The following is a 16,151-nucleotide window of genomic DNA, read 5'->3' on the forward strand; positions in this document are numbered from 1 at the left end:
TCTCGCGCGACAAACAAGGCATGAATGAAAATATAATCTAACCTGATATTAGCCGTTACCTTGGTTCAACTGGGAGGACATGATTTGTAGCAACTTTTATAAAACATTCTTCTATATACGGGAATTACACGAATACTTTATATGCAAGAAAAAATACTAATAATAAATAACAGTAAAACTCTACAGAATTATGGTTATTATAGCTCAGTTTTAACTTCTTCATTCCCCTTATTTTCCTTTGGAATATCGTCTTTAACGTCATGCTTGCTAATTGCCGAAATCTGCTCAGCAAAGGATGCATCATCATCATTTTGTTTGTCATCGTAATCATCTGATGACGGCCTGCCATCATCAGCAGAAGGTTGAATGTCTGATTTATTACCATCAGCATTAGGTTTATTGTCTGATTTTTCATCATCATCTTGTGTGTCATCACCATCACTTGATGATGGAGTGCCATCATAGGGCGTTTTATCAACACCATCAGCATTAGGTTGAAAGTCTGATTTATCATCATCATCTTGTGTGTCATCATTATCACTTGATGATATAGTGTCATCATAGGGCGTTTTATCAACACCATCAGCATTAGGTTTATTGTCTGATTTATCATCATCATCTTGTGTGTCATCATTATCACTTGATGATGGAGTGTCATCATCGGGCGTTTTATCAACACCATCAGCATTAGGTTGAAAGTCTGATTTATCATCATCATCTTGTGTGTCATCATTATCACTTGATGATGGAGTGCCATCATAGGGCGTTTTATCAACACCATCAGCATTAGGTTGAATGTCTGATTTATCATCATCATCTTGTGTGTCATCATTATCGCTTGATGATGGAGTGCCATCATCGGGCGTTTTATCAACACCATCAGCAGAAGGTTGAAAGTCTGATTTATCATCATCATCTTGTGTGTCATCATTATCACTTGATGATGGACCATCAGAAGAAGGTTGGATGCCCTTCTCTGGTCCATGTGGCGGATCAAAAGACCTCGCAAAGTCTTTCAATACCTGTTGAGGTAACTCCAAGATGTCTTCATGCGTAATGTACCCCTTGTGTTTCGTATCAAGAAGACTTCTGAACAAATGTCTAGGATCGGCGTGCGGTTGTCCATCAGTTTCCCTCCAGTATGCAGCAAAGTGATCTTCGGTTAAGGATTTAGTGTTAAAGTGTACTAAAGCACTCATAAGACTTTGACGAAGAACCTCAATATTCATGTAGCCCATCTCAATAACCTGCAACAAAAAGTAATAAAAGGAATCGTACATTGAATGACATGACGGAAAAACCATGCACATGGCACAGCGTACAGTACTTTGGAAACCATGAAGCCGAATAATGGCTGCAGGTTCTTCGTATTTCAGAATGATTTTTCTATTATAAAACCCAGTTCTGTTAATAAGATGCGTTATTTACCCGACATTTCAGCTTTTACAATTTTAACCTGAACGTTTTTCGCGCCATTTATACAAACGCCGTGACAAAAACTATCATGACCTTGGAGCTTTTGCAACAAGTCGGATTGCTTTGGCTCACTATGCACTTTTTCCGGCTTTTGATGTTATAAACAAACAAACACGTCGACGCCAAAAACACAGGGTGTCCAAACATCCCTGTCAATAGAAGCAGCAGCCATCGTCGCCATCATCATTGCATCATCGCTGTCATCGTCGCTATCATCATTGGATCAATATAATACAATATACAATACTTGATTCACATTTCCATTTTTACAATATTTTTTACGGGAAAAACATATAAATAGAATAACTATTTTACGATTTATTACGTTTCAGGGGTACTAGATATAATTTAGACAAAGGAAATGCCTAGCATCTAAATAAACCAATCGGTTTTCCAGTTACATACTCGCTGTCCTTATCGTAATCATCATTGCATCATCGTTGTCATCGTCGCCATCATCATTGCATCATACTTAGGTATGTTGGAAAACCGAGTATTTACTGATCCACAAAATCTGGTCCTGTTTCCTCAACACATAACAGTAATCACTAAAGACGATTCTATACATGTTGGTAGTTTTGGACGATGATTATGACAAAAATGTTGTTCAAAAAGCGCTTTCTTTACGAACCTATTTTCCGTCTCACTTTTGCACTAACCTTGTCGCCTTTATTGTAGGTCCAATGAACGCGCACTTTGTCCAAAGTCGTAAAAGCGGACAAGTCCATAGAGTCGCAGAAGCGTGGGTTGAAGGTCCCGTCAGGGTCGACTGTAAATAACATGGTGACTGATATACTTCTGATGTGAGAGCGAACTTGGTGGATATACTCTGTCGACAAAGATTAACAACCGCATAAAAATTCACAGTATCTGTCATTGTAGATGCATAGCATTTGCGATACCTGGCCTGATCAATCGAGCGTTTGCTAACGCTGGATTAATGTTTACAATATAACTCACACAAATTAAAATCTCATCTAACATACGGCAATTGAACCTTTTTTACTTCATCAAAATCAACCAAAATCCACCGATCCAATTCGGAAAATCGGCTGCCCCAAGGGAGAGGGGGCTAAAACCCCACCCAAAAAATCTTGAAATTTTATAGACCAATTTTATAGGCCATCTAGACGCCCTGCATAAGGATAAATTACTTTATGTTTGTCAGAATTTGTTGAAATTAAGTTTTAAGTTGTTTTGTTAAATACTAATAATATAGAACATTTGCTATATTGGGATAGGCAATCAGGTCGATCCTGCCAGGGTATGACATGGTTATTTTATTTAAGGGATGAAAAAGAGCACTCTTTGTGACTACTTGGCTAACCTGCAGGGAGAAACAAGCAATCTCCAGGGAGCAATGTTGTGTAGTTCCAGTGGACATTAGTTATATTGGGGTAGGCAAGTAGGTCCACTTTGTCAGGGTCCACCTGAGTATATCCTGATCCAGAAAACTGATCCTGGCAACATGAAAAATTCAGTACGATACCTGACTGTATCTGATTATTTACCTAGAAGAGGACTTCAAAATTCCTCAAGGGAAGGGTTGGATGGGGTTTGGAAAAAAAACACACACACAAAGAATTTCAAAGAAATTCATCATCGAAAATGGTTAACACATTTTGGCATTATTTGACTGTATATTACTGTCTGGTGATTTCCCCAAAATTCCTAATTCCGATGTCATACACAGGGCCGTAGCAGGGGGTGGGGCACTGGGGGCATGTGCCCCCCCCCCCCTAAAAAATATATATATATAAATGATCAGTAGGGGCGTGGCTGTGCTCGCCCCAATATTCTTAAAGTTTCTGTATTGTTCCCCCCCCCCCCCATTTCCGAGGACTGCTTCAGCCCTGATACCTAAATCCAACACATTTTATAATCTTGTTAGCTTCATGGCACACAAAGTTTCCCTAGCAATGTGCATCGGATAGGTGTCTCAGCAATAGTAAAAAAATTTCTTTACCTTTTCGACCATGTTTAAGTCACCCACAAACTGCTGATTAATAAGCATCCAGTCCTTCCTCCCAGCAACAAGGCAATGCAGAATATGGTCAGCATCATAGTGGACCAGAGATCGCGTCCCCCCAGAACTCATCCAGAAGTTGGTCTCATGGATAAAATCAACAAAAGAGCCACACAGGAGACAAGAAGGGACCTGAAATAAGAACAGACTTTTAAATGATGATATTTTACTTTGAATATCTTTTATCTAAATGCTGCATTTTTTTTTCAAAATGGCAGTCCTATTGTAGCCATAGCAGAAGCACCAACATGGGTTGAATATCACTGTTGCTGTTGGGTGGTCAGTTGAAGGAGGGGGGGGGGGGGGGGGGCATACATCTTATAAATCTCATTTTCCTATAATGCACACAAAAATATTCCCTGCTAGCAGAGGCCTCTTTTCTCTGTATTTCGCTGGGCTGGAGTTCGCAAGGAAAAGATTTTCCTCGCGAACGCAAGCACAGCGAAATACAGAGAAAAGAGGCCTCTGCTAGCAGGGAAACAAAAATAACATTTTACATTCTTACATTGAGTGATTTTATAGCTTATTATTGTGTAAATGTTAAATGTATTTGTCAAAATAGGACAAGCAAATAGGAGATAGTGCACCCTTTTGTGATATCAAAATACTTAACCAATAAATATTCAGTAGAAGTTACCCCCCCCCCCCTTAGAAAAAAAGAAAACAAATTAATAAGGGCCGAGGGTAAATGCACTTTCAAAGAAGCACTTCATTGCTATTTATATCGTAAGACAGTCACACCCACCCACCACCACCACCAAACATCAGCCAGAACATTCTTTTACTTTTTTTTTCGAAAAGTAGTATTTTTATATTCATTTTAATATGATATGTTAATAGCTAAGCAACTAAACAGCATAACACAAATAATTTTAGCTAACCTGAACTTCTTTGCGCATCGGGTCCGGCAAGACTGTCACCACATACACGTCTCTTTCCGTGTAGTTATCAATAAACGCTTCTAAAGTCATCCTTTTTGCACCTTGACTACGATTCTCTCTCTTCAGCTCGATTAATACGTCTAAATCCCCATATTTCTCCTTCAAATATTGGTCAGTCCATTTCTCGATGGCGGCAGATTTTGCGATAGCTTTACGAAATACAGCTGGTCTATTTTTTGAGACGTGCTGGTTCCAGAATTCTTCCGGGTGTAGAGCTTGCTTGTACTCGTCTATAGGGCCATCAGCGGATCGCTGGAGTCCAAATTGCTTCAAATGGCCAGCTGGTATAGCGGGGTCGGAACTTGGTTCAAACTTTGGCGGAAAAATGACATCGGAACCTGAAATTGCAGTTGAATAAACAGTAAACAAAAACAAAGCAAACATAGAAGCCCCGATGGCCGAAGAACTTAGTAGCATTTTGAGAACTGCAATCCATGAAAGAATCTAAAAGGGATGGAAAACGTGCTAGAGGTCATATTCAACATTAACTTTGATCTGCTCTACTACTCATTGTTTGCATAAAAAAGATAAATTGGGTCACCGGCTATTGTACATTTTAACACCGGGACGGAAATTTATCGATTAGACAATCAAGCTCGATAATTTGCCGTAAATTGGAAAAGTAAAACTGATAACCACTAATGGAACTTTCCTTTATAAGTTCAATTTAGAGCGAAATGCAAGTTCATAATTGATAAGATATCGCAAAGATGACAAGGTTAGAATAAGATAAATTCACCAACTAAAAACTCATTCCCTGCGACTTTAGGTTACCTGTGTTCGGTATTGCTCGGAGTCAGCAAACAAGCAACAACATCTTTTACAAAAATGTCCGTCAAATGAATCCAGATATCGCTAGAGAGAGGTCTAAAGCCTCGTTTGATATTCAAGAACTAACGTATTTTCTGGATGGAGGCAAGGAAAAGACGAGTAGAAGGCGTTATCTAGGTAACATCTCATTTTGTTAATTTTGGTGGATGTTTTGTGTCCATTTAAGTTATGTAACTCATTAAACTTATATTACCTATCTGAAATAATCAACATGGGCTAGTCATTATTCATACTAATTATATGGCGTACGTACCTGGGATTTAGCTTTTAAAAAGATGCAAAAGTCTATTTAAAAAATATTTTATCATCTATTCATTTTTGAAAAAGCCATAGGATGCAGCTTATTTGCATTATCAAAATCAAATGTTCATTTGATTATATTTTAGATTATATATTGGTTTAGTGGGCGTGCTGTTGGGCCATTTTAGAAATGTAGAATCAATATATATTTTAAAAAATCAATGCTGGGAACTGACAACTTAAAACACTCAATAAGTCACTAAATAGCTTAAATAAATTAAATAACCTAATCAATAACCTTATTAGTGTAGTTCAACACTGAATAATTTATATAAGAACCTGTTTTCGTTTACTTCGAAAGACCTTGTAAAAGTTGAAAATGAGTCGTTCAGGTAGGAATTTGGGAATAAAACAGAAAACTTTCACTTTTCTTGAGTCCCTTATCTCAAATGACCTAGAATAAGAAAACTAAAAGCTCTTATCTGAAGTCCTTTGTTAAATAAAACATTTTACTAACTTAAACCTCTCTTTTTTAGAGTCTTTACTGTCTAATGACCCAGTGTTTGAAAAAGATCAGGACTGGTTCTATGGTAGAGAAGGTTCCTATGAGAACTCCTTAAGGAAGGGTGTTCATTTTATTGACATTGTAAGGACACATAAGATCACAGACAAGTATGAACTGCAAGTCTTAGAAAGGTAAGCAAGGCCTTTCAATGCAGGCCTGAGCCCAAAGGGGGTCCAAAAAAGGAATCTGCTTAAAATAATAAAGATTGAATGTGTAACATGCTAAAATTATTACTATTTTTTCAGAGCTATTGGATACCCTTTACCAACACTACTGAATGATCTGATGTTCATACCAACAATAAAGGTGAAAAACATGTATTAGGACACTGTGTTTTTAATCATTTTCATTTACTTGCTTTTACTGTAAGTTTTTGTTTATTTTGTCATCGTTAGACACTAGGGACGAAGAGACAGCAGGAGAAATGGATTCCCTTAGCAAAGAGCTACCAGATCCTCGGGACATATGCGCAAACCGAAATGGGACATGGTAACATAAATATTGTTTATTGGTAATTGTAAAGGAAAACTCCAAGAAAACTGTATAAAATATTAAAAAAAAATAACTGTAAATATTTCAGCCTGTAAGCCCACCACCCAAAGTCTGCCAAGGTATAGTTATTGAATGTATTTTTTTGGTTCATTTTTATTTGCTTTTAAAAAAGATTAAGCTCTGGCTTAACTGGCTTAATGGCAGATACCTCACTGGACTTGGTAATAATCTGTATATAGTTTTAAAACATGTAATATGTAGTTGCAATAAAGCCGACCACACCCATTCTGCTCAAAGAGATTGGAGGTGGTTTAGGTGCTGAAGGTGCTTTTTCTTAATCAGTAACAAAACAAACATAATATAATTTCTACATAATATAATTTCTACATAATATAATTTCTACATAATATAATTTCTACATAATATGATTTCTTTCTGGATGGAATGAGTCGGTCAAACCTCTCCAGCAGCTAGTAGCTTTTAAAAAGGCTTAACACCTATATGATATAATGCCCAGAAAGCGTCCAAATTTATCAAAACATTTTTTAAAATTGTAGGTACCTTTATCCGCGCTATCGAGACAACAGCAACATATGACACAACAACACAGGAATTTGTACTTCACAGTCCATCACTGACAGCGGCTAAATGGTGGCCAGGATCATGTAAGCATCTTATGAGAGCTTGCCTCTAAGGGAGGCTGGAGGGTCCTGAATCTGCAGAAATACAGCACGACATGACAAGGCAGCTATTGACTACAGTTGTATATTTTTGACTTTTAATGAGAAGCCTTCAAAACGCCTCCCACCCACACACAGACACCCCACCTAAACCCACAACCAGCCTGCAGGCCTGTTTGCAACCGAACAATTTCTGGTAAATCCAGATGCAAATGAATGTATATTTGTATTATTTGGGTTGCTAACAAATGCTTATTCTTCAGTTATAGAGAAATGTGTGATATACCTGAGATTTTTTGTCTTTTCGCCAGTGGGACACACCTGCAGTCATGCCATTGTCCTTGCCCAGCTCTACATAGGAAAAAAGAGTTATGGCATCCAGTTTTTCATGTTACAGATCAGAGACCCAGTCACTCGGAGGCCGACACCAGGTACAGCATACCAGGCATCATCAGACACTTTTTAGGAAAAAGTCAGATTTGTTGATTCCCAGGGCATAGGTGTTCTTCGAATTATTGGGGGGGGGTGTGATACAGAAACATTGGAGGGGCACAGCCACGCCCCTACCAGTTTCTTATTTTTTTTAAATTTGTTGGAGGCATGTCCCCAGTGTCCCACCACCTACTATGGCCCTTCAGTTGCTTTCTTTGGGGTCTATTTTAGGGACAAGGGTTAAATTTATCATAAACAGAAATTCATTTCTGCATCAAGAATATATTAAAATCCTGCAACAAAGTACAATTAAGCAAACCTCCAACACCTCTTATTTTGTCCCTTCCCCAGGGTTGGGTGTCTCAACAGATTTATTTCTCATTTGATTGACAGGTGTCAAACTTGGTGACATCGGACCAAAGGGAAGCTTTCTGATAAACTCACAGGAGAATGGTTACCTGTTGTTAGATCATGTGAGAGTGCCACGGGATCATATGCTTAGTGCTCTAGCTGAGGTAAAAACGGCATTTGCTTGTGATCTGCAGTTCAACTTGTCATTTTTATCGTTGGATGCTGATGTTTTCAAAGGCTGATGGTTTCCATGTGGTTGCAGGCGACCCAACTATCTGATGCAATCATATGGAAACCACTTTGCAGCGGTGTAGCCAACAGGAGGGGGGCATACCCCTGCCTACGCCCCTGCTCTCAGATCAGTTGCAATCGCATTATTAAATAAGCTGATATTGAAGTCAAAAGAAACTGCATCCATTATATAAAGAGATGCATTTAGTAAAAGAAAGCATGGAATTAAAGTAACTTATGAGTATCCCTTGATTCCTAATTACTATGTGCAGCCGGATTTCATTTGTTTCCACCCACAGACATGTATAGATACACCGACCTGCACACCTATATGATGTGATTCAATGCAACAAATTGTTTATATATGAACCCTATTCATCCTTTGCTTCACAGGTAATGGCGGATGGGACATTTGTGAAATCATCGAATGAGGATGCTGATAAGGTCCTATACAGCATCATGTTATACGTACGCTCAACAATACCCCAGGATGCATACTTTATAGCTTCCCGAGCAATCACTATAGCAGTACGATATAGCGCTGTTAGACGACAGAGTGAGCTAAAACCTGGGTAAGGTTATGTAACACCATGCCCTATTACACTATTTAGCATCTGCTATATAAATTTAAAGCCATCACTAATACGGTTATAGCCCAGGACAGATGATAGAGAGAGCTCAAACATGCATAAGGGGCAAGCCTGCACCCAGGATTTTCCTGGGGGGGGGTGCAAAATCTAAAAAGTAGACCTAATTTTTGCAGTATCTCCACAGGACGCTTATTATTGGATAATAAACCTACTTTGAAGACTGACTTGAAGATTTATCACATACCAAAGCGATCTAGGATGCCTTTTTTATCTCATTCAATTTGCTTTAAGCACGTCTATTGCAAAACAAAAGTGAACTTTGATTGTCATGTGTCTGTGTGATGGGGGATGCACCTCCTCTTGCACCCCCTCCCCCCTGCACGACGACTACTACATAGCATCACAAGTTGTCTGGGTGGTCCTTAGCCCCACTGGCTAATGGGCCCGCTAGTGGAATACTAAAAGACAGAAGGCTCGTCCCCAGGATTTGCTGGGGGGGGGGGGCGCTAGGGGGATACTAAAAGACAGCAGGCTTGTCCCCAGGATTTGCTGGGGGGGGGGGGGTGGGCCCGCTAGTGTTATACTAAAAGACAGCAGGCTCGTCCACAGGATTTGCTTGGGGGGGGTGCACAGTCTCAGGAGAGAATCGAACCTCTGCAGCAAAAAGGGTCCCTTTTTTTAAAATAAAATCCACTTCCTTTTTCAGACAAGGCGAATTACAAATCTTGGATTACTCGACACAGCAGGACAAGCTTCTACCTTCTCTGGCAACTGCTTACGCCTACAAATTCGCTTCTGATCGCATCCGAATCGAGTATGAACGGGCCAATACCAAGTGGACTACAGGAGATTTTTCCAATCTGCCAGAGGTTTTTATAATTTTGACAAACTAATGACCTAAAATACAGGGTTTTTTGGGTAACCCGAAATTATTCCTCTCTTTACCAGCTATAAATAAGTTAGTACTAAGGCAATGAAATACTACAAATACAAACATAGGATAGTTTATTTATCACATCCATTCTTTTACAGGATGCCAATGGCAATTAGCGGATTAGCCAACGGTGGCAGGTTTCACAGAGATGACACAAGTGCCTTAACTCCCCCTCCCAGATATTTTTTAACAATTAAAACGAAATGATCAGTAGGGGCGTGCCTGTTCCCCTTCCCTTCTTACACTACCTGAGCTTCACACTACCTTTTTTCTACGCTATTACCACAGCTATCGCGGGCGCACCCAACCCAGTATCACATAGAAAGTCTAGAGGAAGAGCACAAACTTTATATTTGGTATACTTTTTTTCAAAGTTTGTATTCGCTTTCAGCTCCATGTGCTGACCAGTGCAATGAAGGCTTACACAACATCCGGGGCTCGTCTGCTTGCGGACACTTGTCGGTTAGGCTGTGGTGGCCATGGTTTCTCCATGTTTAGCCTGCTGACCGAGCTGTTTGCTGTCGCGAGTGCAGCTTGTACATACGAAGGAGAAAACACTGTGCTCTATCTGCAGGTCGCAAGGTGAGGGAAAAAACAAATTGGGGCTGTCACGACATGACGGAAAAACCTGGAAAACGCGCAACTCCAGATAGAGAGAGAAGACACAATTTCTTACAATGGCTATAGGTTCCTTGTATTACGGACTGATTATCTAAACACAAATAACGTGAGGCCGAAGTGCACATAACCAGATTTTGGCTTTTTAAGATAATATTTCCTTGATCATTATTGCCCTGTGTATCAGTTCAGGGACGAAAAGCTCAAATTTTAATGACACTTTACAAAAAGTCGCATCAATTTAAAAAAGGTCGCACTTGATATTTTGTTTGCTATCAGTTGCTAAGTACTCAGAGAAATTCTCCGCCTTATTCGATGTGAAATGGGCTTATTTGAAGCGTCACGTCATGTTTTTCCGTCATGTCGGTTGTCACGTTATCTGCTACTGCAACCATCATAATCACCACTACACTACACTCCAAGGTAAATAATATTATCATTGCCATCACCACCACCAACACCACTACCGCTATCATCATCACCACCACCATCATCACCACCGTCATCTCCAACACCACCGCTATCATCATCACCACCACGTTCATCAACACCGTCACCACCATCATCATCAACATCACCATCATCACCATTATCATCACCAACAGCACCATCATCATCACCAAAAGCACCATCATCTTCGTCATCATCACCAACAGCACCATCATCATCACCAACAGCACCATCATCATCACCAACAGCACCATCATCATCACATCAACAGCGTCATCATCACCAAAAAAGAGACAGTCATCAGCCCTTTGGCAGTGACCACCCTCAGTGACAGTGCAATACAGACACGGGAGGCGCTTGATTTAGAGCCTAGCTCTGTTGTGCCTTCCGCACCAGTAAACTGGTGGAAGTGACGACATACCTCATTTTGCTTAATTTTCGTGCGCACTTTAAAAAAAAAATAAAATCTTTTTGAAAATTTAAAATAATACGCGAAATTAAAAACTGTTGAACAATAAAGATCGCAAACTTTTATCTCGCAAATTTAATAAATATAGAAAAATTTTTGTAAATACAAAAAGCTCAAATTGTCGTGTTCGTGAACCAGAAGAATAAATGCAATATACACCAAAAACTGGTATTCGACTCACTCAGGGCAGAGCCCTGTAGTATGGAAAAATCCTTGAATGTTAAATTGGGATCTCTTTGTGAGAACTTGTAACGATTCTCGATCATGGCGCGTGAGAACAAGAACAAGTCTCCACATTACTGTAGGACTCTATATGCTGGTGCTGTTTCGGTTGTCGGTTACATTCTTTTTTTGTAAATCGAAAAAATAAAGTCACTTAAACTTCAATTTCGTGAAATTAGATTCCCTGAATTTTCTCCGCGATCGCGAAATTAATACTCGTGAAATGTGCCGAGAAAATGTTTACGAAATCAAACGCGCGCGAAAAATAAAGTAGAAAAAGGTATGTACGTAATATCGCATGTAATTTGCGCTATAAATCTAAATATTTTTCTTCTTTGATTGCTTCCTTGTCCAGGTTTCTGCTGAAGTGTGTATCTAAGGCGCGACTCGAGCCCAGACTTCCACCCTCAGTGTCGTACCTTTTGGATGAGAGTACACGTGACTGGCGTTGTACATGCTCATCCCCGCGGCAGTTAGACTCACAGACACAGCTGCGGATTTACAAAGCTCGCGCCTCCAGGTATGTAACAGTGTGTGTGTGTGTGTGTGTGTGTAAAGAGCGCGTTTTTCTATTTCCTATTTTGGGTAGCCTGTGTTAATTTTTTATATATGATGTCATGTCCTTATTTGTAAAGTGTCTACACGTGTGGGATTTTTGCATGTTTTGGAATGTATTTAGATCTGTCGTGCGGTGTGGTTTCGTTGTTGTTTACATGCCGTTACAGGTATACATCACAAGCATTTCGGTATCTATTTCAATAATTAAAACCTTTTTAAAACCGTAAAAAGAATAAAATACGCTGAACGGCCAATGGATCATCATCAATAGCACAACGATGACAGCAACAACTTCGTTATTATGGATATCAATATACAACATCATAATTAACAACAACAACAACAACAACATAAAAAACAGAACTGTGGCTGATGGGTAATGATTGACATTGATTGACAACCCTCTCTATGTCTTGACAGACTCATCAACATGACTGCAGACAAGATGCAAGCGGATGTAATACTTGGAATGGATCCTGTGGACTCATGGAATAAGAACTCGGTGGATCTTGTAAGATGTGCTAAGGTATGATTATTGGTTTAGGCGTTAGACACGCTGCTTCATATTTTAAAAGGAGATTAGATATTTTATTTTGAAGTTGGTGGATTCGATTTGCGATACAAAAGGGTTGCATTTTCTTTTGCTTAGAATATGTAAAATGTTTTTGTTAGCTGCATTTTTGTCATCCTAACAGGTGCGGGTAATCTCCCATTCCAAGGTGAACAGTGTTTGATACCCACACTGCATTGCTCACCGTCAGGTTTGGGTTTCGTTGGATTCCCCTCTTTGCTTCTTCATAGCAAAATCGTTCAATTGAAAAAATACTAGGAATGATAAAACACAAAATTTTACCCTCTTTCACTTAAGATAATTATTTTCCCTTTTTCCTTCAGGCACACAGCTCCTATCTGATTGTACAGTTTTTCCTTGATGCTCTAAGCCAGTCAAATTCAAGTCGTGAGATAGCATCCGTTCTTAAGAGCCAATCAGATCTCTATGCCTTATATGGTATCGTTGAGGACTCAGGTAGTTTTATGGAGGTAAGTCTGGGTGTATTCATCTTTTCTTGCCTATTAAGAATACTTACATTAAAATGATCACATTGATCCAAACCGTACTTGTTTTTTTTCCTTACACAATTAACCAGAAAAACTTCAATGTTTGATCAATACTAATATCTTATTCTGCTTAATTTTCGCGCGTACTTAAATTCACGATTTTAAACACTCGCGAAAAATAAAGACCGTGAGGTTTGATCTCGCGAAATTTAATAGATAAAGAACAGGAACACTTTTACCTTACTGTAAGACGGACTTTTGAGGCGATTCAAACTCAGCTTATCAAGTTATTTTGGTTTTGTTTTAGTAGTCGGTTAACGTCGTTTTATTTTATTTTTGTAAAAACAAAAGAAAATGTCAAGTAATTCGCGAAATTAAATCCCACTGCAAACACATTTTTTCTCCGCGATCGCAAAATTTAAATACTCGCGAAGTGTGCCGAGAAAAAATTCGCGAAATTTGAGATGCGCGGAAATAAAAAAGAATAATATAGACAATTTTGATAGAGACAGATGGAATTAACTTAATGCTGTAATTTAATATTCTCAATCTGACATTTGCAGTGTGGAGTTCTGACTGTGGATCAAATAGCAATGATCAGAGATCAAGTTTACTCTCTCTATCAGATTATCAGGTAAAATCTACTGCATTGTTCTCATTATTCTGTTTATCTGTCCATTTTCTGTGCCTATTTAACATCTTCTGTGCCTATTTCAGCATGTCTGTCTGTCCGTCTTTTTTCTCTGTCTCTCTGCCCCAGTTTCTCTGTCTCTCTAAGGCCTAGATTAAACGGCGTGCCAGGGTCGCATTATCGTGCCGCTCTAGAAAAGTTCGACAGATAATGCGATGTTAGCACGCCGTTTATTGCGCACGAAACTGAATTAATGAGGAAGTCGCACCAACTTTCTGGGGCGAATGGGCTAGTCGGGTAATGCGACTATGGTACGGCGAGAAATTAAACGGTGCTCCAAGGTCGCACCAGTCATAACGATTACATTGTGCAGATTAGTTTATAATCAATGCAAATCGTTTTGGTTGAACAAAAAAAAAAAGGAGCTACCCGTGCAGAGTATGACTCCCCCCCGTTCTTCGCGCATGCGCCCAATTGACAATAACTCCCCTGAAACCCCGTATGTAGCCTAAAAGATCGTATGTAGCCCCTTGCCTCGCACTTTTAAGGCAATAGTGAAAATGGCGGCGTTTCGGAAATCATTACCTGAGGACTCGACGGGTCGGGTACAGATGTGCAGCTCTTTTTTTTGGGACACAAAATACTAATGCATTTCATGCGAAATGCCGTTTTGTAATTAAAGAAAAAACAGAAGACGCAGCAGGAGTCGTCGCCTTTTCTTTATCCAATGTATTGCGGCATGTAATAGATTCATTCTCCTCTTCCTATTAGACCATATTGCTCTGACCTAGAAGGCTTTTCTAGTAATTTCTAGTCTTCGTGTTCTGTCCTCCATTTTAGCGCTATAAGACAAAGCAGCATGTATTTTGTGCCTGATGACTATATTGTTACACTCCATACCCATGGGAGATAACAAACAAAATGCTCGACGTTTATTGTAGTGCCGCTCTATGATCGAACTTCTACCGAACCAGAACGGTGCGACTCTGGCACGCCGTTTACTCTAGGCCTAACTGTCCGTTTGTTTGCCCCTATTGTCTGTCTTATTTTTGTCTGTCTACCTCTCTGCCCGCCGAGCCGTCCGTCCTTCGGCAGGGACGGCGAGGGATTTTACGAGTGAAAACAAACATATACAGCTCTCCAGTTTTTTTTTAAAACGCCAAGAATTGTTAATACTTATAAAAAATAGCACTTATTCCTTTTCTCTCGATTTCTTCCATTCCATACATATTACCTGTTTTGATATCAACTATCTGAAAATTGGGGACTGGCGTCCATGTTCTCTTGTATGCTTGTGCCTGCTGGCACCTGTATACAGACTGTAAGTACATAATCAAATTAAAAAAATTATTTAGTTCTTTCTCCTCGTTCCAGGCCAGACGCGGTCGCGCTGGTTGACGCGTTTGACTACTCGGACTTTGTCCTCAACTCCGCACTTGGGCGTTACGACGGTCAGGTATACCAGCGGTTGTTCGAGCTTGCGCAGAAATCACCGCTGAACAAGTCTCCGGTAAGGACCCGACTTTTAGATTTCTTTTTTTTTTTTTATAAATCCATAAAATAGTCTTTTCTCCAACACGAATACACTCTAATATTTTTGTTCCTTTATTATGCTTACTTAACTACCAATTTCGACAACCGATTTCGGACACTTTATTTATTTTAGGGTGTATAAAAACTACTCTTTTTTCCAAAAGGCAAACAAGAAACTGTAGCACTCACGGGCTTCCTGTGGTTTTTTTTCTTTCTTCCTTCGCAAGCACGTGCGTTTATCTTCCGACCAGCTGCTTCCGATGTTCAAATTTTCTTTCTGATTGTTGTTTTTTTTTTTTTTATCGCAACATTTTAATAAGATTTTAGTATAATACAAATATTAATATTCTTTGTTCTTGATTTCAGGTTCAGCCTTCAGCCAAGAAATATCTACCTCAGCTTCACAAATCCAAGCTTTGAGAAAATCTGTAACCAGGCCTTTTTAGTTCAAATCGAGGCCTACTATCTTTTCACAGACAACAAAAGAATATATTTTTTTTTAATTAGATATGGTCCGTATTTTAATGCTTCCTTACATTATATTAATACATTATTTTTGCACAATATCACGGGTTTTAAATATGATCCATCCGTTTATTGACTTACAAAAGGGATTTATGCATCAAATTGTACGTCAAATTACTTATCACCCTAATGAAGAAATTGAGTAAAAAACGCCGATAGATATGGTTGTTTTGGTGTCTCTGGTTTAATTTACTTTTTGTATTCTGTAGATTTTTCTCTATGAATAACGGGCGCCAGGGATTCTGGGTGATGGGACTGTTTCACGTCTAAGGAAGCCATAGAATGTCGAAGGCGCAA

At 39.2% G+C, this 16,151-nt stretch overlaps 2 protein-coding genes across 2 annotated transcripts; one reads left to right on the plus strand and one right to left on the minus strand.

The window, feature by feature from the left end:
* Positions 1 to 83: 83 nt before the first annotated feature.
* LOC5507722 lies at positions 84 to 5,004 on the minus strand. Its single transcript, XM_001628309.3, has 5 exons — positions 4,384 to 5,004; positions 3,443 to 3,634; positions 2,804 to 2,936; positions 2,136 to 2,305; positions 84 to 1,247 (listed from the first exon to the last, which is right to left on the minus strand). Exons 1-5 carry the CDS (start codon positions 4,858 to 4,860, stop codon positions 198 to 200), a joined length of 2,022 nt encoding a protein of 673 aa, XP_001628359.3. The 5' UTR covers positions 4,861 to 5,004; the 3' UTR covers positions 84 to 197.
* LOC5507723 (peroxisomal acyl-coenzyme A oxidase 1) lies at positions 4,998 to 16,014 on the plus strand. The gene is made up of 16 exons (XM_001628292.3): positions 4,998 to 5,391; positions 6,051 to 6,210; positions 6,325 to 6,385; positions 6,475 to 6,568; positions 7,129 to 7,236; positions 7,563 to 7,682; positions 8,077 to 8,198; positions 8,659 to 8,837; positions 9,562 to 9,724; positions 10,181 to 10,371; positions 11,904 to 12,068; positions 12,527 to 12,632; positions 13,001 to 13,147; positions 13,729 to 13,799; positions 15,171 to 15,306; positions 15,696 to 16,014. Exons 1-16 carry the CDS (start codon positions 5,283 to 5,285, stop codon positions 15,747 to 15,749), a joined length of 1,986 nt encoding a protein of 661 aa, XP_001628342.2. The 5' UTR covers positions 4,998 to 5,282; the 3' UTR covers positions 15,750 to 16,014.
* The last annotated feature ends 137 nt before the right edge of the window (positions 16,015 to 16,151 follow it).

Source organism: Nematostella vectensis, chromosome 11 (assembly GCF_932526225.1).
Source record: "Nematostella vectensis chromosome 11, jaNemVect1.1, whole genome shotgun sequence".
In the NCBI taxonomy this organism is placed as follows: Eukaryota; Metazoa; Cnidaria; class Anthozoa; order Actiniaria; family Edwardsiidae; genus Nematostella; species Nematostella vectensis.

Coding starts and splice junctions, on each gene's coding strand:
- LOC5507722 (XM_001628309.3), bottom strand. CDS start 4,860: ATGCTACTAAGTTCTTCGGCCATCGGGGCTTCTATGTTTGCTTTGTTT. Junction 2,306..2,803: donor TTGCTTGTTTCTCCCTGCAG/GTTAGCCAAGTA, acceptor CTTTGTCGACAG/AGTATATCCACCAAGTTCGC. Junction 1,248..2,135: donor CCTACAATAAAGGCGACAAG/GTTAGTGCAAAA, acceptor TTTTTGTTGCAG/GTTATTGAGATGGGCTACAT.
- LOC5507723 (XM_001628292.3), top strand. CDS start 5,283: ATGAATCCAGATATCGCTAGAGAGAGGTCTAAAGCCTCGTTTGATATT. Junction 8,838..9,561: donor CAGAGTGAGCTAAAACCTGG/GTAAGGTTATGT, acceptor TTCCTTTTTCAG/ACAAGGCGAATTACAAATCT. Junction 12,633..13,000: donor ATCTTGTAAGATGTGCTAAG/GTATGATTATTG, acceptor TTTTTCCTTCAG/GCACACAGCTCCTATCTGAT.